Source organism: Oncorhynchus mykiss, chromosome 2 (assembly GCF_057628025.1).
Source record: "Oncorhynchus mykiss isolate SJ-2025 chromosome 2, ASM5762802v1, whole genome shotgun sequence".
NCBI classification, from domain to species: Eukaryota; Metazoa; Chordata; class Actinopteri; order Salmoniformes; family Salmonidae; genus Oncorhynchus; species Oncorhynchus mykiss.
In genome coordinates, this window is record NC_143023.1 from 73,545,311 (window position 1) to 73,571,851 (window position 26,541).

Below are 26,541 nucleotides of genomic sequence, written 5' to 3' on the forward strand. Positions count from 1 at the left end.
GTGGTTTATGGCTCTTCAATGCAAATTACACTTTTTTCTATAGCTCAGATTATATAGTGCCATCTACAGGGAACATTACACATTCCATGCTTTTGGGTAAATGGAAGTACAGTATTAAGGGCGTGGTTCAAAACAAATCAACACAATTTCCCACGTTTACCTTTTCCAGAAAACAGTTTAAAGCAGTATCACATTTAGGAATAATTTATGAGCCTTTATTAAAAGTGGAAAACTTCACATCAGAATGGATAAGAAATACTGCTAAAGAAGCAAACAAACAGTGATAATCCAGTGAAAAAAAAACTAAGACTATTGAAGACGCTGTACAGAAACACACATTCGTGCAACAGTTAAAATGAAACAAGTAAATCATTTACAAGTAAATTGGAATCAAATTGAACCCCAGTCTCAAATCCTCTACTAACTAGGAGTTTCCTTGCTACTCCAAAATCCCTCTGTTAGACTCCAGGTATGGCCAGGAGTTATACTCCTACAGTACAGAGAAGGCTGGTTTGAGGAATGGCCGGCTGTTTGTTTGTGGTGTGGGGAGCGCCATAAAGCCGGGCCTCCTCCCCACTGGGCCTGCTGCTGAAGGCCTAGAGCCCCGCCCTGCTGCTGACGCACGTCCTGCTGCTGACCCCCGGCCTTTAGATCCACCTCTGGAGTTGGACCCTGTCCACGACCCATTGTTGCTGTACTTCCTACACCAAGAGACAGGAGTGCAGAGAATGAAACGGGTAAATGTAGATGCCAGATAGTATTCTGAATCAAAGTCTGGCATGAAATAACTAAAATATACAGTTGCAGGTACACTGCTCAAAAAAATAAAGGGAACACTTAAACAACACAATGTAACTCCAAGTCAATCACACTTCTGTGAAATCAAACTGTCCACTTAGTAAGCAACACTGATTGACAATACATTTCACATGCTGTTGTGCAAATGGAATAGATAACAGGTGGAAATTATAGGCAATTAGCAAGACACCCCCAATAAAGGAGTGGTTCTGCAGGTGGGGACCACAGACCACTTCTCAGTTCCTATGCTTCCTGGCTGATGTTTTGGTCACTTTTGAATGCTGGCGGTGCTTTCACTATAGTGGTAGCATGAGACGGAGACTACAACCCACACAAGTGGCTCAGGTAGTGCAGCTCATCCAGGATGGCACATCAATGCGAACTGTGGCAAGAAGGCTTGCTGTGTCTGTCAGCGTAGTGTCCAGAGCATGGAGGCGCTACCAGGAGACAGGCCAGTACATCAGGAGACGTGTTGGAGGCCGTAGGAGGGCAACAACCCAGCACCAGGACCGGTACCTCCGCCTTTGTGCAAGGAGGAGCAGGAGGAGCACTGCCAGAGCCCTGCAAAATGACCTCCAGCAGGCCACAAATGTGCATGTTTCTGCTCAAACGGTCAGAAACAGACTCCATGAGGGTGGTATGAGGGCCTGACGTCCACAGGTGGGGGTTGTGCTTACAGCCCAACACCGTGCAGGACGTTTGGCATTTGCCAGAGAACACCAAGATTGGCAAATTCGCCACTGGCGCTCTGTGCTCTTCACAGATGAAAGCAGGTTCACACTGAGCACATGTGACAGACGTGACAGTCTGGAGACGCCGTAGAGAACGTTCTGCTGCCTGCAACATCCTCCAGCATGACCAGTTTGGTGGTGGGTCAGTCATGGTGTGGGGTGGCATTTCCTTGGGGGGGGGGGTCGCACAGCCCAGCATGTGTTCGCCTAAGGTAGTCTGACTGCCATTAGGTACCGAGATGAGATCCTCAGACCCCTTGACCATATGCTGGTGCGGTTGGCCCTTGGTTCCTCCAAATGCATGCAATGAATCCAATTGAGCACATCTGGGACATCATGTCTCGCTCCATCCGTCTCGCTCCATTGCACCATAGACTGTCCAGGAGTTGGCGGATGCTTTAGTCCAGGTCTGGGAGGAGATCCCTCAGGAGACCATCCGCCACCTCATCAGGAGCATGCCCAGGCGTTGTACGGAGGTCATACAGGCACGTGGAGGCCACACACACTACTGAGCCTCATTTTGACTTGTTTTAAGGACATTACATCAAAGTTGGATCAGCCTGTAGTGCGGTTTACCACTTAAATTTTGAGTGTGACTCCAAATCCAGACCTCCATGGGTTGATACATTTGATTTCCATTGATCATTTCTGTGTGATTTTGTTGTCAGCACATTCAACTAAGTGTACATATGATGAAAATTACTTTTTAAGTGGGAGAACTTAAGCAATTGGTGGCTGACTAAATACTTTTTTGCCCCACTGTATGTAAATAAAAAAGTATTTAATAAAAATCTTTCATTCATTCAGATCTAGGATGTGTTATTTTAGTGTTCCCTTTAATTTTTTGAGCAGTGTATATAGAATATCGCTAGAATTCATTTGAAAAAACACATGTACAGTTGAAGTCGGAAGTTTACATACACCTTAGCAAAACACATTTAAATTCAGTTTTTCACAATTCCTGACATTTAATCCTAGTAACAATTCCCTGTTTTAGGTCAGTTAGGATCACCAATTTATTTTAAGAATGTGAAATGTCAGAATTATAGTAGAGAGAATGATTCATTTCAGCTTTTATTTCCAGTGGGTCAGAGGTTTACATACACTCAATTAGTATTTGGTAGCATTGCCTTAAAATTGTTTAACTTGGGTCAAACGTGTCAGGTAGCCTTCCACAAGCTTCCCACAATAAGTTGGGTGAATTTTGGCCCATTCCTCATGACAGAGCTGGTGTAACTGAGTCAGGTTTGTAGGCCTCCTTGCTGGCACATGCTTTTTCAGTTTTGCCTACAAATTCTCTGTAGGATTGAGGTCAAGGCTTTGTGATGGCCACTCAAATACCTTGACTATGCTTGGGGTCATTGTCCATTTGGAAGACCAATTTGCGACCAAGTTTAAACTTCCTGACTGATGTCTTGAGATGTTGCTTCAATATATCCACATAATTTTCCTTCATGATGCCATCTATTTTGTGAAGTGCACAAGTCCCTCATGTAGCAAAGCACCCACCACAACATAATGCTGCCAAAGCCGTGCTTCATGGTTGGGATGGTGTTCTTTGGCTTGCAAGCCTCCCCCTTTTTCCTCCAAACATAACACTGGTCATTATGGGCAAGCAGTTTTTGTTTCATCAGACCAGAGGACATTTCTCCAAAAAGTACAATCTGTCCCCATGTGCAGTTGCAAACCGCAGTCTGCCTTTTTTTATGACGGTTTTGGAGCAGTGGCTTCCTTGCTGAGCAGCCTTTCAGGTCATGTCGATATAGGAATCGTTTTACTGTGGATATAGATACTTTTGTACCGGTTTCCTCCAGCATTGTCACTAGGTCCTTTGCTGTTGTTCTGGGAATGATTGGCACTTTTCGCACCAAAGTACGTTCATCTCTAGGACAGAAAGCGTCTCCTTCCTGAGCGGTATGACGGCTGCGTGGTCCCATGGTGTTCATACTTGCGTACTACCGTTTGTCCAGATGAACGTGGTACCTTCAGGCGTTTGGAAATTGCTCCCAAGGATGAACCAGACTTGTGGAGGTCTACATTGTTTTTTCTGAGGTCTTGGCTGATTTATTTTGATTTTCTCATGATGTCAAGCAAAGAGGCACTGAGTTTGAAGGTAGGCCTTGAAATACATCCACAGGTACACCTCCAATTGACTCAAATGATGTCAATTAGCTTATCAGAATCTTCTAAAGCCATGACATTTTCTGGAATCTTCCAAGCTAAAGGCACAGTCAACTTAGCGTATGTAAACTTGACTCACTGCAATTGTGTTACAGACATGTGTTAAAGACATGTTTTTAAGAACAAAAATAGGTGACAGGTTTGAATCCTAAGCAGAAGGCCTCAGACATATGTGAAATAATCTGTCTGTAAACAATTGTTGGAAAATGACTTGTCATGCACAAAGTAGATGTCCTAATCGAACTGGCCAAAACTATAGTATGTTAACAAGAAATTTGTGGAGTGGTTGAAAAACGAGTTTTAAATGACTCCAACCTAAGTTTATGTAAACTTACGACTTCAACTGTGTGTGTATATATATATATATATATATATTAAATTATTACACACAGTGCCAGTCAAAGTTTGGACACACCTACTCATTCAAGGGTTTTCTTTATTTTTACTATTTTCTACATTGTAGAATAATAGTGAAGACATTAAAACTGAAATAACACATGGAACCATGTAGTAACCAAAAAAAGTGTTTAAAACAAAATCTACATATATTTTAGTAGCCACCCTTTGCCTTGATGACAGCTTTGCACACTCTTGGCATTCACATGGGGACCGCCACTGGAAAGGAAGACCCAGAGTTACTTCTGCTGCAGAGGATAAGTTCATTGGAGTTACCAGCCTCAGAAATTGCAGGCCAAATAAATGCTTCAGAGTTCAAGTAAAAGACACATCTCAACATCAACTGTTCGGAGGAGACTGCGTGAAATCAGGCCTTCATGGTCTTTGCTGCAAAGTAACCACCACAAAAGGGCACCAATAAAAGAAAAGACTTGCTTGTGTCAAGAAACACGGGCAATGGACATCAGACCGGTGGAAATCTGTCCTTTGGTCTGATGAGTCCAAATGTGAGATTTGTGGTTCCAACTGTTAAGTACATGTATTAAGTATCCCTATCACGGCGCCATCACTCTTATTAGTATGCCTGCGCGGGGGTTGCCATTACCTGAGTGCAATGGCAACCATGTATTGTGGAAATAGGGTTTAGTAAACGTTGTTTAACTGGAACCTAGTTGTGTCATTTTAAGTTAACACCAGTAGGTGAACGGATGATCTCCGCATGTGTGGTTCCCACTATGAAGCATGGAGGAAGTAGTGTGATGGTGCTTTACTGGTGACGCTGTCTGATTTATTTAGAATTCAAGGCACACTTAACCAGCATGGCTGCCACAGCCTTCTGCTGAAAGTGTGCAAAGCTATCGTCAAGGCAAAGGGTGAAGAATCTAAAATCTATTTTGATTTGTTAAACACTTTTTTGGTTACTAGATGATTCCATGTGTGTTATTTCATAGTTTTGATGTCATCTATATTCTACATAAAATAGTAAAATAAAGAAAATAGTAAAATAAAGAAAAAGCCTTGAATGAGTAGGTGTCCAAACTTTTGACTGGTACTGTATTAATAAAATGTAATCCTTTTAGATGTAATTTTAAGGCAGCAAAATGTGAAGACTGTACTCATAAGCAGGTGTGTAAACTTTCACTCGTCACTGTATATGACTGAATATAAGATTTGACATTTGACACATAACACTAACCCTTTAGAGTTGGAGTTTGTATATCCTTTTCTCTTTTTGGATTTCTTGAAGGCGGGAGCCTTTTTCCTTTTCGCTCCTCTGCCGTTGTTACTGTTGAAATAACTGGAAGATCCAGCGTCGTCCTCATAACAGTCCTCCTCGTCGTCTCCGCGGCCTCTCCTTGTGTCTATCCATGCCATAGTGGAGCTTCCTTCAGTTGTGTCAGACTGCTCCTCCACTGCAGAGGGGTTCAGTCAGACAGACACATATTAACACAAACCAACTACACTACAGGTCCAACACAGCAGGGCACAGATATCGCTGAGTAGGAACATGAACATATGAAATCCAGTATTATCGAGTTGTGTAGGACATGCTTTCCCCAGTATGGTCACTCACCAGGTAGCTTCCACTCAGAGTATTTCTGCAGAAGCGCGATGACATCTGCTCCATACTTCTCCAGTTTGTCCTCCGTCACACCATCAATCGTCAGCAGCACATCCGGGTCGGCCGACAGCGTCTCTGGGAGAAGGAAACAGTTTTACAACAACGGCTGGTTATTGGAAGTCTACCAATATAATGTTAGGTAAACACTTGCTTGGTCTAGAAAGGAATATGAACATGAATGAAATACAACAAGTCTAAATAGTGGTGTATGCTCTCAGCACTCACCGGCTATCATCTTCAGGGTGGCAGTGGAGAAGATGTTGTAATAGTGAATGCCAAAGACTTTGCCCAGCCTCTTGCACAGATCAGTGAGCTCCTGCAGACACTTCTGGACCATCTCCTCGCTCTTGGAGACATCCTTGGCCACAGCAGTTTTGTGCTTCCTGATGCTAGAGGCACTCTCGGTCTCATAGAACTCCACCTAGGACAAGGAAAAATAACTGTCCCCATTTCTACTGCAGGGATCTCACAAACATAACTAAATATGTGAAGCTAATAACGAATGACAGAACACGTTCACAACAGTTGTTGACGTATCGAATGAGAACTAAGTTTATGGACCAATATAATGTGTGGTGTGTAAGCTCACCTGCATGTGTCCCCCGAGGACATTGATCGCTTTGGGTCCAGCAGAGATGTAGGCCACTGCCTGGCTGTTGGCTGTGATGTACAGGTCCTCCACCAGAAGGTGATCCAGAACCAGCTTCTTGAAAAGCCGGTCAGCGTTGTGTTTGGAGTAAGCCTTTCCGATCGCAAACATCCCTGACTGGACACGGGCGGTTTTAGCACCTGTCAGAAAGCATTGTTGAGTTTCTCTCAGAAACACTAAACATAGTCATTTTTAATCATTCAATTAAGTGGTGCTCTAATTTACTGGTTACCCAAGAAGATGTCCACCAACATGTTCAGAGTCAGTCGGTTTTGGTTCGCAGATTTGCTGTATCTGGAGCCAACTTTTTCACAATTCTCCTGGACAAATCTCACAATCTTCTTCACATCTTCAGTCACGTTTCTTGCTTTGTATTGCTGAAAGTGAAAAACAACAACCAGTTTGACTAAATAGAAACATTTCAAATTCAAACATGAAACATTATAACCACATAGCTGTAAAAACACTGCAGTGAAATAGAACAAGTGCTGAGTCAAGGAAAAGGTTAATAGTAATTATGGGTTTATTATCAAGGGTTAACTCTTACATTGGGTCTGGCACAGTTGTCACAGATGACATCAGGGTGTTCCTTGCAGAAGCCTGGGTTGAACTTGTGCTCTCCAAAGTAAGCCAGCAACTGTATCCTTCGGCAGTCCATCACGTTCTCACAGAAATGTACCATACTGTGCAGATTGTTCAAGTGAGTGGCTTTAGTATGGTGGTTTCCATCTTTGTCCACTGTGATCAAAACAGAGTGGACATTTTCTCAATATCACTTTCACACTTTGACATACAGGATTTTAGACATCATCCATAGAGCTTTCCATACCTCCATGGAAATGTTCCAATACGTGATGTGATATATAACCCATACAAAATTGCAGACTATTAGTTGTAAGTCTATATAGTCAAAATTCAGATCTGTACTGGTGAGGATTCTCTTGATGCGGATGACGTCAGAGTAGGAGTAGAAGAGGATGCAGTGAGAGATCTCTCCGTCCCTGCCTGCTCTGCCTGACTCCTGGTAGTAGCCCTCTACTGACTTGGGGAGACTGGCGTGGATCACATAGCGCACATCAGGCTTGTCGATGCCCATGCCGAAGGCTATGGTGGCACACATGACCTGGAGGACAGGGATACAACATTAACCCTGGGTTAATGATAGCTCAAGTAGTATGAAGGTGGTTAGTGACATTAACGTGTAAACATCTGTTAAAATCACCTCACCTGGCAGCCATCCTGATTGATCCATTTGGTCTGTACATATTCTCTGTCTTTGTCATTGATGCCTGCATGGTAGGCTAGCGCTAGTATACCAGCTCTCTGAAGACTGTCAGCCATGTTGTCACAGTCATTACGGGACAGGCAGTACACAATGCCAGAATCACCTACACACAAGGAGTAAAAACCAGTCATGATCCCAGTCCTCAAAACACTTAATTCCACTAGCTTTAAAAACCTCTGACCAAGTGAGGGAGAACACTAACGTGGATAATTCTTCTTGATCCAGTCAATGCAGTCCTCATCTACCTTCTTGGGTTTCTTGGGTAACACAGCATATTTGAGGTTGTTTCTGTTGAAGCTCATGGTAAACCTGAAAGAGAAATGACACCATGAGGAACATTCATACAAACAGCTGCTGTATGTTTGCATACGACAATACTACAACTGCACTGGTGTTTTTTCCCAGGTAAGGCACGTCTTAGAGCACATACACCTGAGGCTGGGTCATCTGCAACTGATTGAGGATGTCCTTCTGGACGCGGGGGGTGGCAGTGGCGGTCAGGGCCATGATCGGCACTTTGGGGAACTTCTGCCGCAGCTCGTGCATCCGCTTATAGTCTGGCCGGAAGTCATGGCCCCACTGAGAGAAACAACAGGGCATCAGGTTCACCGTCTCCCTCTAACACCTAACATTAGACCAGATAAGGCATCACATATAGGAACCTACCTGACTGACGCAGTGAGCCTCATCAATGACAAAGCGTGCTAGAAGACCTCTCTCATACAGGTTCTGAAGGGCACTGATCATCCTGCCACTCGCACACACCTGGAGGAAAACAGATTGAAAAACAGGTCTGAATATAGCATTTCCCATTAGAAGAGGTTGATAACAGCATTACTGGTTAAATGATTTAGTTCTCACCTTTTCAGGAGTTGCATAGAGCAATTTAATTATGGGGTCCTTCTTGGACAGCTGCAAGTAGATCCTGGCTGCTTCACTGTCAGTCTTCTCACCAGACAAACTTGTGGCGGGAATCTAAAAACATGCAAGGATATTAGAAACACATTCCAAGCATAGGGTGGCAAGAATGTGTACATTTCATACTTCGCACTGTGAGCAGTATGTAGAAAACTTACATCCAGAGTAGTGAGTTTCTGGACCTGGTCTACAATGAGTGATTTCAGTGGTGAGATGACCACAGTGACTCCTGCACACACACAGGCCGGCAGCTGGTAGCAAAGACTTTTACCCCCTCCTGAAAAACAGGAAATAACAAAACACATCCAGCACATTACATTATCTAATCAACATTTTCTGTTCATACCTACTAAATATTACATATCTGCAAAGTCAGTTTGAGTTATTTGAATCAATGCATTAAAAGGCACTTGTTGTGTACAACAATATTACAATTGGCATTGATTCCCCACTCACCTGTTGGCATCAGGACAAATGTGTCTTCACCTAACAACGTAGCATTAATGGCTTCCAACTGATTGAATCGGAACTGATGGAGACCAAAGCGCTTGTGGAAAATCTTCATCATCTCTGGACAGTGGGGGAAGTTGAAGCCTCTGAAGCGATCGTGAGCAGGGTTTCTGTATGTGGGCTCTGCAAATTATTAGATAAACATGAGTCTGTCTGAGCTACAGACCAAGTAATCCAAGTAAGAAAAACTAAAAAACCTTTGTTTAGTAGAAGGAATAATCCAATCTCAAGGCTGCCCTATAATGAATGTACTTGCCAGGAGAGGTGATTTTAGGAGGCTTGGCCACAGGAGCTGGTGTAGCTGGTTTCTTCTGCCATGTTGATGTACTTGGTCCTCCCTCACGCACCGCTTTAGAGATAGAACTGGAGTCCTGCCTTGACGCTGAGGAGCTTGGGGGTTCAAAGTAATCAGGGATATCTGAATCATTGAAGTCATCTATGTCAAAGTCATCAATGAAGAAATCGTCTGGCTCCGTAACTACTGGGGCTTGTGCCACAGAGGCTTGGGTACTGCTCTCCCCAGTCATTTGTACAGCAGCTGCCGGGCTCTTCGGTGAGAAGAAGAAATTTGACTGAGCCACATCACCAATTTGTTTTTTGAAGATACTGTAATTCGATGGAGAGTCACAATTACTTTGGCCTGTTGTGGATGCTTTCTTCTTGTCTCTAGTGAAAATAGGATTTTCCTGAGTGCTGGGTCTCCAAGAGATGCCTGGAGTCTGAACATTGATCATACAGTCAGAGTCCTCAAAAACACTACTGTCGTAGTCCACAGATATGACTGAGGACCTCCTGAAGGGAAGGGCTTTCATGGAAGAATCTCCTTTACCCTTGGGCAGGCAAGTGGTGGAAGACATGACACTTGGAGTAGCAAAGGAAAAAGTAGTCTTTTCACTGAATCTGGATTCCAAGACAGTGCTGTCTGGCTGTTGTGTCCTTAAAGATGTGTCACTGCTGCCAGCAGCAATTATCCTTTTCCTGATGGTAAAAAGGGTGATATGGCTAACAGATTAATAGATGTCACAGTAGTACAGCTGAAAATTAATCTACAGTAGTTGTCCCATATAAAATAGCTCAGATTAAATGAATTACCTATGAGCCCGCTGCAGTAAGAGCTCTGTCCCACAGGACAGGCCTAATAGTTCATGATCAGGGATGGAATCCACCAGAGCACAGATGGACTCCATGATACTCAAGAGCTGATCTTCAGACTTTGGATTGGTGACTAAAGGGACAAATAAAACAAGGACTCAATACAAGAGAATTATATGCAATGTTCACTGGAATTATAAAAACATACCAAAACATCTGGCTTAAACATAACCCATGTTATTCACCTTTTCTTTCTTTCAGAGGACCATCAGACATTCTTTGCAGGCTCGACACTGACCCTCTTGTTGATTCAGGACTGATGTCTTTACGGACTGCAGAGCCAGCTGACTTCAATCTGTTGTGATCATAAACAACGCTTACCAAGTAGAGACAGTGCCTTCAGAAAGTATTCATACCCTTCGACTTATTCCACATTTTGCTGTGTTACAGCCTGAATTCAAAATTGATTTTATTTTCTCACCCATCATCTACACACAATACCCTATGACAAAGTGAAAACATATTGTCAGAAATGTTTGATAATTTATATAAAAATGAAATACAGAAATCTATTTACATAAGTATTCACACCCCTTTACTATGACTCCAAATTGAGCTCAGTTGCATCCAATTACCATTGATCATCCTTGATGTCACTACAACTTGATTGGAGTCCACCTGTGGCCAATTCAATTGTTTGGACATTATTTAGAAAGAAACACCTGTCTATATAAGGTCCCACAGTATCACAGAGCAGAAACTATACCATGAAGTCCAAGGAACTGTCCGTAGATCTCCAAGACAGAATTACGATGAGGCATATATCTGAGGAAGGGTATAAAACTATTTCTAAAGTGGTGAAAGTTTCCAAGAAGACAGTGGTCTCCATCATTGGGAAATTAAATATGGAAGTACCCAGACTCAGGCGAAGATTTACATTCAAACAGGACAATGACCCCAAGCATACAGCCAAACCAATGCTGGAATGGCTTAAGAACAAGGATATGAAGGTTCTTGAGTGGCACAGCCAAAGCCAAGACTTGAATCCCACTGAACATCTGTGGAAAGATTTGAAGATTGCTGTTCACCGCCACTCCCCATCAAACTTAACAGCGCTTGAGAAAATATGCAAGGAAGAATGGGAGAAGATCTCCAAATCCAGATGTGCAAAGCTGATAGACATTTCCAAGACGACTCCAAGCTAAAATCGCCGCCAAAGGTGCTTCTACAAAGTATTGACTCAGGGGTGTGAATACTTATGTAAATGAGAACTGTATTTCATGTTCAATACATTTACAAAAATGTATAAAACATGTTTTCACATTTCCCAGGGATGCAAATTGGTGAGGGCCCAAAAAGGTGACACTTTTTTTGAGCACTACAACATGCAAAAAAATCCCTGCTAGGGGGAAATGCAGGTTAACCCTTGTGTTGTTTTAAGTGTCAAAAATGACCCGCCACTATGTTTAACAGCAGAGAAAACCCCCAAGTGATCTTTTTTTCCAACTTGAAATGAGATGACGTTTCTTAGAGTGACCCCAACATTAGAAAAAGTAAAACATTGTCTTTGTTCATATTTCCATGAAAGCTGTACACCACCAGGGTACAAAGATTGTCTTAGGGTCATTTTTGACCCGGTAGTTCTAAAATAATTTACTCACCATAAACACACACATGATAAGAAATTGAGAATATGCTACTGATTTAACTCAGCCAGCAAGTAATGAAGAAGATCACCATGGTTGGCAGTTAGAAAGAACAAACCTGATCTCCCCCCTGCATGCCTCGCAACAAGGAGGAGAGAGGTCTTCTCACCAAAGTTTGCCTTCACCACCACTCCAGTTTCTTACCTCCCAAAGAGGAACAAGTATGGTCCTCCTGAGCACACTGCATAAACAGCTTAGATCAGTGATCGTGAGGACAGGAAGCCAGCCATCATCCTGGACTACAACCACAACAAAGGAGGCGTGGACAACCTGGACAAGATGATTGGAACTTACAGCTGCAGGATGACTGCCCGCTGGCCCCTGGTCATCTTCCATAACACCAGTGATGTGTCCTCATACAATGCCTTCGTGATATGGAACAAGTTCAACCTTACCTGGATGTCTGATAAGCGGAACAAGAGGAGGGTGTTCCTGGAGCAGCTGGGAAAGGCACTTGTAACCCCACACATTCAAAGAAGGGAGCACCTCCCCCGCACAGCAGCCTCTGTGGGGCTGAATCTTGTCCTGATCCACCTGAGGCTGCAGCAAAATTCTGCCACCCAAAGAAGGACTGTAAAATAAATACTATTTCCTGCACATGTGAGAAATACATATGTAAAGTCCATGCACACACACTTGCATACTGTCCTACATGTGCTAATTAGAGTTGATTGATTTTATTTATGTTCTTCATGTTTTTGTTTTGTATCTATTATCTTATTTTATTGTTGTTGTTTATACACCTTGTGGGTGGGGGCAATGGTTTAAAAAAAATGGGAGAAGACTAGTATTTTGTAGTTGAATTCCTCATTGTACTGTATAAGAAAATATCACTTTGTTGCCAAAAACATTCAAGAGTTATTGTTTCCCATCAATAAAATGCATTCAAAACTTATTTCTGCACATTTCTGCTACACAAGTGCTATCTCTTTCTAAAAGATGTATGTTTAGACCTATGCAGTACCTCAAACAATAATAATCCTCTACTTTAGTAAAGAAAACAATTATGACAGGTGTGTTATAATAGAAATGAGTGGTGTCCACTGATTAAATGTAGTCTTTCTGCATTGTGAAGAGGGAAAACCCTGATATTCACAAAGTTTGTGATGAATGATAGGTTGCTTCTTCATGCAAAATAGATTTGGGGTTTAAAATTAAATTAAGCTGCTTTATTTTAGGGGTTTAGAGAAGGCGGGTCATTTTTGACCCTTAGGACAAGGGGAGTATACAGAATGTTAAGACTACACAAGGGTTAACTATTTAAACAACAAAGAATATGATCAGTCTGTGTAAAAAAAAAAGAGTGGCTAATGTGAACCTAACTCACAGCTAAAAAATGTAAAGAAAGCAATCCAATGTTATTTGTTGCATAGACTTTACTGCAAATGACACACAAGTCTTGAGAAAATGCCTGAATATTGCAGTTAGCCATGACAGCCTTTATAATAGAATGCTTGTGACCCCCAAAGTCTGCTGCCTCAGTTTGTATGATGGCAATTTGCATATACTCCAAAATGTTATGAAGTGATCAGATGAATTGCAAAGTCCCTCTTTGCCATGCAAATGAACTGAATCACAAAAAACATGTCCAATGCATTTCAGCCCTGCCACAAAAGGACCAGCTGACATGTCAGTGATTCTCTCTTTAACACAGGTGAGTGTTGACGAGGACATGGCTGGAGATCTCTGTCATGGTGATTGAGTTCGAATAACAGACTGGAAGCTTCAAAAGGAGGGTGGTGCTTGGAATCATTGTTCTTCCCCTGTCAACCATAGTTTCCTGCAAGGAAAGACGTGCAGTCACCATTGTTTTGCACAAAAAGGGGTTCACAGGCAAGGATATTGCTGCCAGTAAGATTGCACCTAAATCAACCATTTATCGGATCATAACAACTTCAAGGAGAGCGGTTCAATTGTTGTGCAGAAGGCTTCAGGGCGCCCAAGAAAGTCCAGTAAGCACCAGGACCGTCTTGTAAAGTTGATTGAGCTGCGGGATCGGGGCACCACCAGTACAGAGCCTGCTCAGGAATGGCAGAAGGCAGGTGTGAGTTCATCTGCATGCACAGCGGGGCGAAGACTTTTGGAGGATGGCCTGGTGTCAAGAAGGGCAGCAAAGAAGCCACTTCTCTCCGGGAAAAACATCAGGGACAGACTGATATTCTGCAAAAGTTACAGGGATTGGACTGCTGAGGACTGGGGTAAAGTCATTTTCTCTGATGAATCCCCTTTGCGATTGTTTGGGGCATTCGGAAAAAGCTTGTCCGGAGAAGACAAGGTGAGCGCAGTCCTGTGTCAAGCCAACAGTAAAGCATCCAGAGACCATTTATGTGTGGGGTTGCTTCTCAGCCAAGGGAGTGGGCTCACTCAATTTTACCTAAGAACACAGCAATGAATAAAGAATGGTACCAACACATCCTCCGAGAGCAACTTCTCCCAACCATTCAGGAATAGTTTGGTGACGAACAATGCCTTTTCCAGCATGATGGAGCACCTTGCCATAAGGCAATAGTGATAACTAAGTGGCTCGGGGAACATTGCCAGGAAACTCCCCAGACCTTAATCCCATTGGGAAATTGTGGTCAATCCTCAAGAGGCAGGTGGACAAACAAAAAGCCACAAATTCTGACAAACTCCAAGCATTTATTATGCAAGAATGGGCTGCCATCAGTCAGGATGTGGCCCAGAAGTTAATTGACAGCATGCCAGGGCGGATTTCAGAGGCCTTGAAAAAGAAGGGTCAACACTGCAAATATTGACTCTTTGCATCAACTTCATGTAATTGTCAATAAAAGCCTTGGACACTTATGAAATGCTTGTAATTATACTTCAGTATTCCATAGTAACATCTGACAAAAATATCTAAAGACACTGAAGCAGCAAATGTTGTGGAAATTAATGTGTGTCATTCTCAAAACCTTTGGCCACGACTGTATAATCACATACTGTAGAGGGAACACATGAGTTCACAGATAGCAGTTAGTTCATTAGCTAGTTAACATTTCACAGATCGCCAGGGTCCAGTAAGCAACTAACACATAATATATCTTGAGGAACGGCAAGGAGTTGTATAACGTTACCAGGTTACCACGTTAGCTCATCTGACGTTGTAACGTTAGCTTGCTAACGTTAGCTGTCTGACTTTATTAGCCAGCTAATTTTCACACCATAGCCTCAATTATTTGTTCAGATAAGTTGGCTAATGTTGGTCAACATTTCTCTGGCTAGCTAACAAATAAGTATCTTGCTAGCTGGATCAAATTAACAATGCTAACAGTACTTGTTCAACCACACTTCCTCCCTCACCAAAAACTTTCCAAATGCCAGTTGTTTTTATGAAGTACGCTTCATCACCTTCTCACCCCCGTCTCCATGGTCAGGCTTCTCACCTACCTCTTCACTATCGTTTAGGGGACGCGCTGCTGTAAGTTAACTGGCAAACCTATGGATACAAACTGCCTTTCCACTCTTCCGCTGTCTTTCCAGTACACACGGGCGCTGATGCTGTAAGTAGCACATCGGATGTCTCTTCTCTCTTCAGCCATGTGCTGCATTCTGTTGTTATGTGAACGATTGGCAGTGCCTTGGACACAGCCAGTATTGCTCCAAATGCGCATCACTCATTCGCATACAACCAGTAGTCATCCAAAGTCCCTCCCCGAAAACTTTTCTAATCGGATTTACACGACTCACGTAGGTCACCTATTTTGGATTCAAAACTGCGAATTTCCCCTGAAAGGTGACTAGTTTGCCTCCCTGATTACCATTATTGGGAATTGTGTGTAGATCGATGAGAAGAAAAATCTATTTCATCCATTTTGAATTCAGGCTGTAACAATAAAATGTGGAATAAGTCAAGGGGTATGAATACTTTCTGAAGACACTATATAGCTTGCTGTACAACATATAAAGACAATTGCATTCACACCATCAGTTCTCAAGTCATACATCTATGTAAAATGTAAAACATAATCAGACTAAAATGCAACAGATGAATGTACACATGAACAGCAGAAACTTACCTTGTTTCCTTTGTAGAAGTAGAATGACTGAAATCCTCTGGACTTGGGGAAGGGGGGATGAAATCTAGGTCTCCACCTAGCTCGGACTTGTCATCAAGGTCTATGACATCTGTCTCATTCCATTTACTTTGATGATCTGCGGAAACATTTTGGGAGATGAGTTGATGTCGTTTCAATGCGGACATAATTATTTATCAACACCCTGCCAAGATGTTCATCCTTAAAATAAAACTCCACCCTAAAACTATATTTTGGTATATGTTTTATTCGACCATTGTTAATATAGTCCCAAAATGTTTTGCATGTTTTCAAGATACAGCCGATATGACACAAAACGCAGAACCAAATGATGCAAAATGCATCATACCAGCTGTATGGTTTAAATAATGCAAAAACAAAGTGTTGGAGAAGAAAGTAAAAGTGCATGATATGTAAGAAAGCTAACGTTTAAGTTCCTTGCTCAGAACATGAAAACATATGAAAGCTGGTGGTTCCTTTTAACATGAGTCTTCAATATTCCCAGGTAAGACGTTTTAGGTTGTAGTTATTATTGGAATTATAGGACTATTTCCCTCTATACCATTTGTATTTCATTAACCTTTGACTATTGGATTGCTTATAGGCACTTTAGTATTGCCAGTGTAACAGTATAGCTTCCGTCCCTCTCCTCGCTCCTCCCTGGGCTCGAACCAGGAACACAACGACAACCCTTGAAGCAGTGTTACCCATGCAGAGCAAGGGAAACAACCACAGGCTCAGAGTGAGTGACGTTTGAAATGCTATTAGCGCGCACTAACTAGCTAGCCATTTCACTTCGGTTACACCAGCCTCATCTCGGGAGTTGATAGGCTTGAAGTCATAAACAGCGCAATGATTGATGTACAACGAAGAGCTCATGGCAAAACACCCGAAAGCAATGTTTGAATGAATGTTTACGCGCCTGCTTCTGCCTTCCACCGCTCAGTCAGATACTTAGATACTTGTATGCTCAGTCAGATTATATGCAACGCAGGACACGCTAGATAATATCATCAACCACGTGTAGTTAACTAGTGATTATGATTTATTGTTTTTTATAAGTTTAATGCTAGCTAGCAACTTACCTTGGCTTACTGCATTTGCGTAACAGGCAGTCTCCTTGTGGAGTGCAACGAGAGGCAGGTCGTTATTGCGTTGGGCTAGTTGACTAAGATTGAATCCCCCGAGCTGACAAGGTGAAAATCTGTCGTTCTGCCCCTGAACAAGGCAGTTAACCCACCGTTCCTAGGCCGTCATTGAAAACAATAATGTGTTCTTAACTGACTTGCCTAGTTAAATAAAGATTAAAAAAGGTGTAAAAAAATGAAATAATCGTAAAAAAAATATATAATAATAATAATAATAATAATAAATAAAAATCGGCAAAATCGGTGTCCGAAAATACCAATTTCCGATTGATATGAAACCTGAAATCGGCATTATTCGGCCAATCCGATTAATCGGTCGACCTCTAATTTCTGTATGTTGAAAGCTATACATCTTGAAAACGTGATTGCTGATATGCAAAACATTGTGGGACTAAATCAACAATACACTCATGAAACAGTTTTGGGATGTAGTTTTCCTTTAAGTAGGTGACCTCCAGCTTACAATAAATGTGTAAAGGGAAAATACTTGGACCTGAGACACTGATAATTGGACCTGAGCAAGGCTATATTTTAAGAGTACTACTCACCTATCTTTTCAACTGGACCGGGTGCAGTGATGTTCTCATCTTCACTGTCACTCAGCACAGACTTGGCTTGAGAAGCAGAAGGTCGTCTTCTAACCATTTTAATGGGAGAATCCTCCACCTCCCAGTGCTCCCACTCTGCTGGATCCTGGATGGGATTGTCACTTGGAGCAGTACTGGCAGACTCCGAAGCATCTTGTGAGTCCTCCATTGTGAGAGTACATTGTTCTGTCCCATCAAGACTACACTTATTTCTGTGACGGCTGTTGGTCTTTGTATTCAGCGCTCGTAGAGGGACATATTTGTCTGATCTGTGTGTGTTAGTATCCAATTGTTCAACACTGGAAACAGGTGTCACCTTGGCACTCCTACCTGAGATCCCTGGGCTTGGTAGAGTACTTTTGCCCTTGGCAGGGGTTTCAAAGTCATCAAAATCATCCCATCCGTCCAGGGGAATACCAAAAGAGCTATCAAGTCCTGTGGGTTTGCTGCCATTGCTACCTGTGATCAAGCTATCAGATTTGGTCAAAGCAGGGGAAATCTTTGCAGCAGACACAGCTGGGATGGGTTTCCTCCCCGAAAAGGGACTGATGGCTTCATACTTGCTTTTGGGATTGACTGAGGAGAAGTTGATTTTGGCGAGAGGTCTTTCGGGCTTGGTTGAAAACGTCAAAGGAGGTTTAATTACTGCATTATCATGAGGAACATTGACACTCCTGTTTGTTAAACCATTTGAGCTGTTTACCTTAGTGTGAACTTCCACCTTGGTGATACCTGATGTGGACTTCTTTTTGAAACAAAATGTCCTGCAAAGAAAAGTGAAGTCATTATAGCTAACTTTTTACAAGGAAAACTTGTAGCTCCAATGTCCACAAAATTCTTACATTTTAGTAATTTAGCAGACGCTCTTATCCAGAAAATCATTATCTGGAAAGCTACCTACTTTAGTCACTATATTGTGCATAGATTTCTGCTGGCTACCGACTTCTAGCTAGCTCTGGTCCAATTTTTCTTTTGTATTTTATGCCAAGGCAGCAGCTACTCTTCCTGGGGTCCAATCACGATTACGCAGATACATAAAATCAAACAGTACATAACACGTTATTACACACTAATCTACCATAACATATCAACAATACAAAAATCAATAATACAAAAAAAAAAACAATATTAAAGGAAAACTCCACACCAAACATCTCATTCCTTTAATTTACAGTGTTAAATAACACTAATATGCGAGAACAATATTTTTTGTGAACAAATGTTTAATTTTGGCACTATAATAAGGTTGGTAGTGTCATGACATTGGCCTGGGGGTAGGTTTATGACAGTCATAAATACCTCTTTCACCCTTTTTCCTCTCTTTACCCTACTGATGTTACATTTGCAAAACTCTTGGTTAACATAGAGATTCTGGGAACATCAGAAGGTGGGGGGAAATGAACTACACTGCTCAAAAAAATAAAGGGAACACTTAAACAACATAATGTAACTCCAAGTCAATCACACTTCTGTGAAATCAAACTGTCCACTTAGGAAGCAACACTGATTGACATTAAATTTCACATGCTGTTGTGCAAATGGAATAGACAACAGGTGGAAATTATAGGCAATTAGCAAGACACCCCCAATAAAGGAGTGGTTCTGTAGGTGGGGACCACAGACCACTTCTCAGTTCCTATGCTTCCTGGCTGATGTTTTGGTCACTTTTGAATGCTGGCGGTGCTTTCACTATAGTGGTAGCATGAGACGGAGTCTACAACCCACACAAGTGGCTCAGGTAGTGCAGCTCATCCAGGATGGCACATCAATGCGAGCTGTGGCAAGAAGGTTTGCTGTGTCTGTCAGCGTAGTGTCCAGAGCATGGAGGCGCTACCAGGAGACAGGCCAGTACATCAGGAGACGTGGAGGAGGCCGTAGGAGGACAACAACCCAGCAGAAGGACGGCTACCTCCGCCTTTGTGCAAGGAGGAGCAGGAGGAGCACTTCCAGAGCCCTGCAAAATGACCTCCAGCAGGCCACAAATGTGCATGTGTCTGCTCAAACGGTCAGAAACAGACTCCATGAGGGTGGTATGAGGGCCCGACGTCCACAGGTGGGGGTTGTGCTTACAGCCCAACACCGTGCAGGACATTTGGCATTTGCCAGAGAACACCCAAGATTGGCAAATTGGCCACTGGCGCCCTGTGCTCTTCACAGATGAAAGCAGGTTCACACTGAGCACATGTGACAGACGTGACAGTCTGGAGACGCCGTGGAGAACGTTCTGCTGCCTGCAACATCCTCCAGCATGACTGGTTTGGCGGTGGGTCAGTCATGGTGTGGGGTGGCATTTCTTTGGGGGGCCGCACAGCCCTCCATGTGCTCGCCAGAGGTAGCCTGACTGCCATTAGGTACCGAGATGAGATCCTCAGACCCCTTGTGAGAACATATGCCGGTGCGGTTGGCCCTGGGTTCCTCCTAATGCAAGACAATGCTAGACCTCATGTGGCTGGAGTGTGTCAGCAGTTCCTGCAAGAGGAAGGCATTGATGCTATGGACTGGCCCGCCCGTTCCCCAGACCTGAATCCAATTGAGCACATCTGGGACATCATGTCTCGCTCCATCCACCAACGCCACGTTGCATCACAGACTGTCCAGGAGTTGGCGGATGCTTTAGTCCAGGTCTGGGAGGAGATCCCTCAGGAGACCATCCACCACCTCATCAGGAGCATGCCCAGGCGTTGTAGGGAGGTCATACAGGCACGTGGAGGCCACACACAATACCGAGCCTCATTTTGACTTGTTTTAAGGACATTACATCAAAGTTGGATCAGCCTGTAGTGTGGTTTTCCACTTTAATTTTGAGTGTGACTCCAAATCCAGACCTCCATGGGTTGATAAATTTGATTTCCATTGATCATTTGTGAGATTTTGTTGTCAGCACATTCAACTATGTAAAGAAAAAAGTATTTAATAAGAATATTTCATTCATTCAGATCTAGGATGTGTTATTTTAGTGTTCCCTTTATTTTTTTGAGCAGTGTATATTCTGGTAATGCGACCAATTTATGAATATGATGTCAGTTCGGTTGTCATCTGAGACATTCTCTACAGTACAAACTCTACAGTGGAAAGTCTACACAGAGTTATCGGATTCACATGGAATTGTTGTTCAATTTAAATGTTTGAATATGAAATAATTTGTGATGGGATGAAATGTGATTTTAGCTTCTAAAATGTGAGATCTGGGGTTTCATAAGTTAGGGCTATGCTCAATCAGTGGCCCGCCCCTGTGAAGGGACATGGGCTATACAACTTTTCAAACACGCCCTCCTCTCCCTTCCTATATAAAGCCTTGACGACAATATAACCTCCTGTTCCGAGGACGACGGTCCGATGTCAGAATGGTTCAGATAATAACTATAGAACGAAGCCAACATCAGCGTGAGCTTTGGTTGCGAATGGTATGAACGTTGAACTCTTATTCACTACAGAAGTGATACCTCCTAGCCGTTGAGTTAGCAACAGCCGCTGCAAACGAGGGTTAGGAAGGAACAGACAGAGTATCCAGTCTACCACACAACGACGTTACTAAAACATTTTAAATTTACCAGCTTTTTTTTTTTTTTTTTTTTGATAAAAAAATTCCCCACCTGGAATTATAGAAGCTAACGACCCCTGAACGCACAGCCGCTAATCTGCGGCCTGCTAGCTATCTAAAGCACATTGGCTTAAGAGGCCCTTCGGACATATTTCTTCAGCCACTATACATATTTTGCCAATTGGCCTGGTTTACCACACGGAGCCCTGCTGATCCGTCCGCAGATGTAACTGCACGGAGGCCACAACAGACTTTCCTCCGTCGCATCATCCCTCTAAGGCCTTTCTGTTAGCCTGCTAGCCCCGTGCCGCTAGCTGCCTGAAGCCACGCACTGGACTTGTATGATCACCCGGCTACGCATGCCTTTCCCTAACGTCACCATGCCATGTCGATTGCTGTTCTGGTTAGTAACTATTGTTTTATTTCACTGTAGAGCCTCTAGCACTGCTCAACACGCCTCGGCTAACAATTTAGTTCCACCTCCCACACACGCAGTGACATCACCTGGTTTAAATGCTATTTCTAGAGATAAAATATCTTTCATTATCACTATATGCACAGGTTTACCCCCACTGTATTCACATGTCTGTACATGCCTTGAATATATTCTACCGTGCCCAGAAATCTGCTCCTTTTACTCTCTGTTCTGAACATACTAGGCGTCCAGATCTGTTAGCCTTTAGCCGTACCCTTATCCTACTCCTCCTGTTCCTCTGGTGATGTAGAGGTTAATCCAGGCCCTGCAGTGTCAACCTCCACTCCCATCCCCCAGGCTCTCTCATTTGTTGACTTCTGCAACCGTAAAAGCCTTGGTTTCATGCATGTTAACATTAGAAACTCCCTAAGTTTGTTTTATTCACTGCCCTAGCACACTCCACCAATCCGGATGTCCTAGCCGTGTCGGAATCATGGCTTAGGAAGACCACCAAAAACCTTGAAATGTCCATTCCTCACTATAACATTTTCCGACAAGATAGAACTGCCAAAAGGGGGCGGTGTTGCAATTTGCTGCAAAGATAACCTGCAGAGCTCTGTCTTACTATCCAGGTCTGTACCCAAACCATTTGAGTTTCTACTTCTAAAAATGAACCTTTCCAGGAACAAGTCTCTCACCGTTGCCGCTTGCTACAGACCACCCTCTGCCCCCAGCTGTGCCCTCGACACCATATGTGATTTGATTGCCCCCCATCTATCTCCTGAGCTTGTGATGCTAGGTGACCTAAACTGGGACATGCTTAACACCCCGGCCATCCTACAATCTAAGCTTGATGCCCTCAATCTCACACAACTTATCAATGAACCTACCAGATATAACCCCAAATCCGTGAACACGGGCACCCTCATAGATATCATCCTAACTAACTCACTCTCCAAATACACCTCTGCTGTTTTCAACCAAGATCTCAGCGATCACTGCCTCATTGCCTGCATCCGTATTGGGGCGGCGAGCAAACGACCACCCCTCATCACTGTCAAAATCTCCCTAAAACACTTCTGCGAGCAGGCCTTTCTAATCGACCTGGCCGGGGTATCCTGGAATGACATTGACCTCATACCGACAGTAGAGTATGCCTGGTTATTCTTTAAAAGTGCCTTCCTCACCATCTTAATATAGGAATGCCCCATTCAAAAAATGTAGAACCAGGAATTGATATAGCCCTTGGTTCACTCCAGACCGGTCTGCCCTTGACCAGCACAAAAACATCCTGTTTCGTTCTGCATTAGCATCGAATAGCCCCCGTGATATGCAACTTCTCAGGGAAGTAAGGAACCAATATACACAGGCAGTTAGGAAAGCGAAGGCTAGCTTTTTTAAACAGAAATTTGCATCCTGCAGTACAAACTCAAAAAAGTTCTGGGACACTGTAAAGTCCATGGAGAATAAGAGCACCTCCTCCCAGCTACCCACTGCTCTGAGGCTAGGAAACACTGTTGCAACCGACAAATCCACTATAATTGAAAATTTCAATAAGCATTTTTCAACGGTTGGCCATGCTTTCCACATGGCTACCCCTACCCCGGTCAACTGCCCAGCACCCTCCACCATTTCTCCTACAACCATATCCAGATAGCTGATGTTCTGAAAGTGCTGCAAAATCTGGACCCCTACAAATCAGCCGGGCTAGACAATCTGGAAAAATTGTTTCAACCCCTACTACTAGCCTGTTCAACCTCTCTTTCGTATCATCTGAGATTCCCAAAGATAGGAAAGCTGCCGCGGTCATCCCCATCTTCAAAGGGGGAGACACTCTTGACCCAAACTGCTACAGACTTATATCTACCCTACCCTGCATCTCTAAGGTCTTCGAAAGCCAAGTTAAAAAACAGATTACGGACCATTTTGAATCACATCGTACCTTCTCCGCTATGCAATCTGGTTTCCGAGCTGGTCATGGATGCACCTCAGCCACGCTCAAGGTCCTTAACAATATCATAACCGCCATCGATAAAAGACATTACTGTGCAGCTGTATTCATCGACCTGGCCAAGGCTTTCGACTCTGTCAATCACCACATTCTTATTGGCAGACTCAACAGCCTTGGTTTCTCAAATGATTGCCTCGCCTGGTTCACCAACTACTTCTCTGAGAGTTCAGTGTGTCAAATCGAGGGCCTCTGGCAGTCTCTATGGGGGTGCCACAGGGTTCAATTCTCAGGCCGACTCTCTTCTCTGTATACAAAAATGATATCGCTCTTGCTGCTGGTGATTCTCTGATCCACCTCTACGCAGACGACACCATTCTGTACTCTTCTGGCCCTTCTTTGGACACTTTGTTAACTAACCTCCAGACGAGCTTCAATTCCATACAACTCTCCTTCCGAGGCCTCCAAATGCTCTTAAACGCAAATAAAACTAAATGCATGCTATTCAACCGATCATTGCCCGCACCTGCCCGCCCATCCAGCATCACTACTCTGGACAGCTCTGACTTAGAATACGTGGATAACTACAAATACCTAGGTGTCTGGCTAGACTGTAAACTCTCCTTCCAGACTCACATTAAGCATCTCCAATCAACAATTTTATCTAGAATCGGCTTCCTATTTCGCAACAAAGCCTTCTTCACTCATGCTGCCAAACATACCCTCGTAAAACTGACCATCCTACCAATCCTTGACTTGGGTAATGTCATCTATAAAATAGCCTCCAACACTCTACTCAGCAAACTGGATGTAGTCTATCACAGTGCCATCCGTTTTGCCACCAAAGCCCCATACACTACTCACCACTGCGACCTGTACTCTCTCGTTGGCTGGCACTCGCTTCATACTTGTCGCCAAACCCACTGGCTACAGGTTATCTACAAGTCTCTGCTAGGTAAAGCCCCACCCTATCTCAGCTGGTCACCATAGCAGCACCCACTCGTAGGACACGCTCCAGCAGGTATATCTCACTGGTCACCCCCAAAGCCAATTCCTCCTTTGGTCACCTTTCCTTCCAGTTCTCTGCTGCCACTGACTGGAATGAACTGCAAAAATCACTGAAGCTGGAGATTCCCATCTCCCTCACTAGCTTTAAGAACCAGCTGTCAGAGCAGCTCACAGATCACTGCACCTGTTCATAGCCCATCTATCTACCTCATCCCCATACTGTATTTATTTATTTTGCTCCTTTTGCACCACAGTATCTCTACTTGCACATCCACCATTCCAGTGTTTAATTGCCATATTGTAATTACTTCACCACCATGGCCTATGTATTGCCTTAACTCCCTTATTTGACCTAATTTGCACTAACTGTATATAGACTTTGTTTTCTTTTTTTCTACTATATTATTGACTGTATGTTTTGTTCATTCCATGTGTAACTCTGTGTTGTTGTATGTGTCGAACTGCTATGCTTTATCTTGGCCAGGTCGCAGTTGCAAATGAGAACTTGTTCTCAACTAGCTTACCTGGTTAAATAAAGGTGAAATAAAACTAAAATAAAAAACGACAGCTTGCGCATAAATAGGATAGTCCATCAGCATTATAACATACATACATCATTTTTTGTGAGTAACGAATGAAGCCGGTCACAGAACCAAATCGGTCCAACAGAGCGTTGAAGAAGGCCGCCCGGATCTCCCAGGACCAGAGCTAACAGGTAGCTAGCTAGCTAACGTCATACGACTCCAGCTGGACAAACAAGATACTTACCCTGGTTTTGGTTTAGACAACGACAGTTTTCTCTGAGCAGCATTGCTATGTCTCTCGAGTTGTTCCTTCAAATTATTTTGAGGAAGACTGGACATTATCAGCTAGGCTAGCGTCTCAACATTAGCATTCATAATAACTGGCTAGTCTTGTTATTTCGCGAAACACCACTTGTGCAGTCTGTGGATGTATTATTGTCGTGGTCTATAAAATAAAACGTTGTCTACCTAGCTATAGCTAATTGACAAAAATAAATAAATTCAGCAACCAAAGGCAAAGAGTCAAGTCTGTTAACGTGTTTTAGCGCCGTTTTGACTAAATGCTTTCCATTGGTTCAGAAACTGATTTCCTGTCACGGGTCTGGTTATCATGGGAAATGTAGTCAAAGATAGAAAAGCTATCTGGCTACATGCAGAAAGGAATATACAGTATTTAAGCAATAAGGCCCGAGTGTGTGTGGTATATGGCCAATACAGACAGAAGAGGACTGGCCACCCCTCAGACCCTGGTTCCTCTCTAGGTTTCTTCCTATGTTCTGGCCTTTCTAGGGAGTTTTTACTAGCCACCATGCTTCTAATCTGCATTGCTTCTAGTTTGTGGTTTTAGACTGGGTCTCTGTATAGCACTTTGTGACATTGGCTGATGTAAAAAGGGCTTTATAAATACATTTGATTTATTGTTCTTACGCATGACGCAATGCGGAGTCCCTGGTTACAGCCCCTTAGCCATAGTATTTTAACCATATACCACAAACCCCCAAAGTGCCTTACTGCTATTATAACCTAATTAACAATGTAATTAGAACAGTAAACAAGTAGTTTTGCATCGTACCCATATATTTAAGCAGTGCTTGACTTGGGCAGGTCACTGAAGCTGAGTACCGGCACCTTGCATTTTCTAACTCCTGTTCCTCTTATAGAATGTTAGCTCATGTATTGTGGGGCTCCTGCACCTAAATGTAAACAGTACCATTACCCAAAATCAGTATCAGCACTTATTTCAGTTCAAGCACTGGCAATAAGGCCTAGGGGGGTGTGGTATATTGCCAATATACCACAGCTAAGGGCTGTTCATACGCACAACGCAATGTGGAGTGCCTGGACACAGCCTTTAGCTGTGGTAGATTGGCCATCTACCACAAACACCAGAGGTGCCTTATTGCTATTATAAACTAGTAACCAATGTACAAATAAATGTTTTTTCAT

The 26,541-nt window shown here is 43.2% G+C and overlaps 2 protein-coding genes across 5 annotated transcripts in view; one reads left to right on the plus strand and one right to left on the minus strand.

The window, feature by feature from the left end:
• The window catches only part of LOC110501876 (FERM domain containing 5a), a 174,633-nt gene that overhangs the window by 123,618 nt on the left and 24,474 nt on the right, over nt 1-26,541 (plus strand). The gene's annotated exons all lie outside the window — the stretch shown is intronic.
• Nucleotides 194-25,690, minus strand: blm (BLM RecQ like helicase). 4 transcript variants are annotated; one of them, XM_090206845.1, is made up of 22 exons: nt 25,340-25,687; nt 18,363-18,423; nt 17,621-18,272; nt 15,907-16,042; nt 10,427-10,536; nt 10,182-10,314; nt 9,346-10,067; nt 9,036-9,212; nt 8,738-8,856; nt 8,523-8,636; nt 8,328-8,426; nt 8,092-8,240; nt 7,864-7,970; nt 7,604-7,764; nt 7,304-7,499; nt 6,924-7,114; nt 6,609-6,753; nt 6,317-6,516; nt 5,953-6,148; nt 5,680-5,802; nt 5,302-5,518; nt 194-701 (listed from the first exon to the last, which is right to left on the minus strand). In XM_090206845.1, the coding sequence occupies exons 1-22, from the start codon at nt 25,432-25,434 to the stop codon at nt 491-493; spliced, it is 4,314 nt and encodes a 1,437-aa protein (XP_090062971.1). In that variant the 5' UTR covers nt 25,435-25,687; the 3' UTR covers nt 194-490. The 4 variants fall into 4 exon arrangements, with proteins under 4 accessions (XP_090062971.1, XP_021427077.2, XP_021427072.2 ...); XM_021571402.3 differs by having other exon boundaries at nt 10,427-10,557; nt 25,340-25,679; XM_021571397.3 differs by having other exon boundaries at nt 17,621-18,423; nt 25,340-25,690.

Bases quoted from the DNA above. Each gene is read 5' to 3' on its own strand.
- blm (XM_021571388.3), bottom strand. From the start codon at position 25,434: ATGTCCAGTCTTCCTCAAAATAATTTGAAGGAACAACTCGAGAGACAT. The intron at 9,213-9,345 runs GCAAGTACATTC...AATAATTTGCAG, and splicing joins TCCTAAAATCACCTCTCCTG to AGCCCACATACAGAAACCCT. The intron at 7,971-8,091 runs GTATGTGCTCTA...TTTCTCTTTCAG, and splicing joins CAGATGACCCAGCCTCAGGT to GTTTACCATGAGCTTCAACA.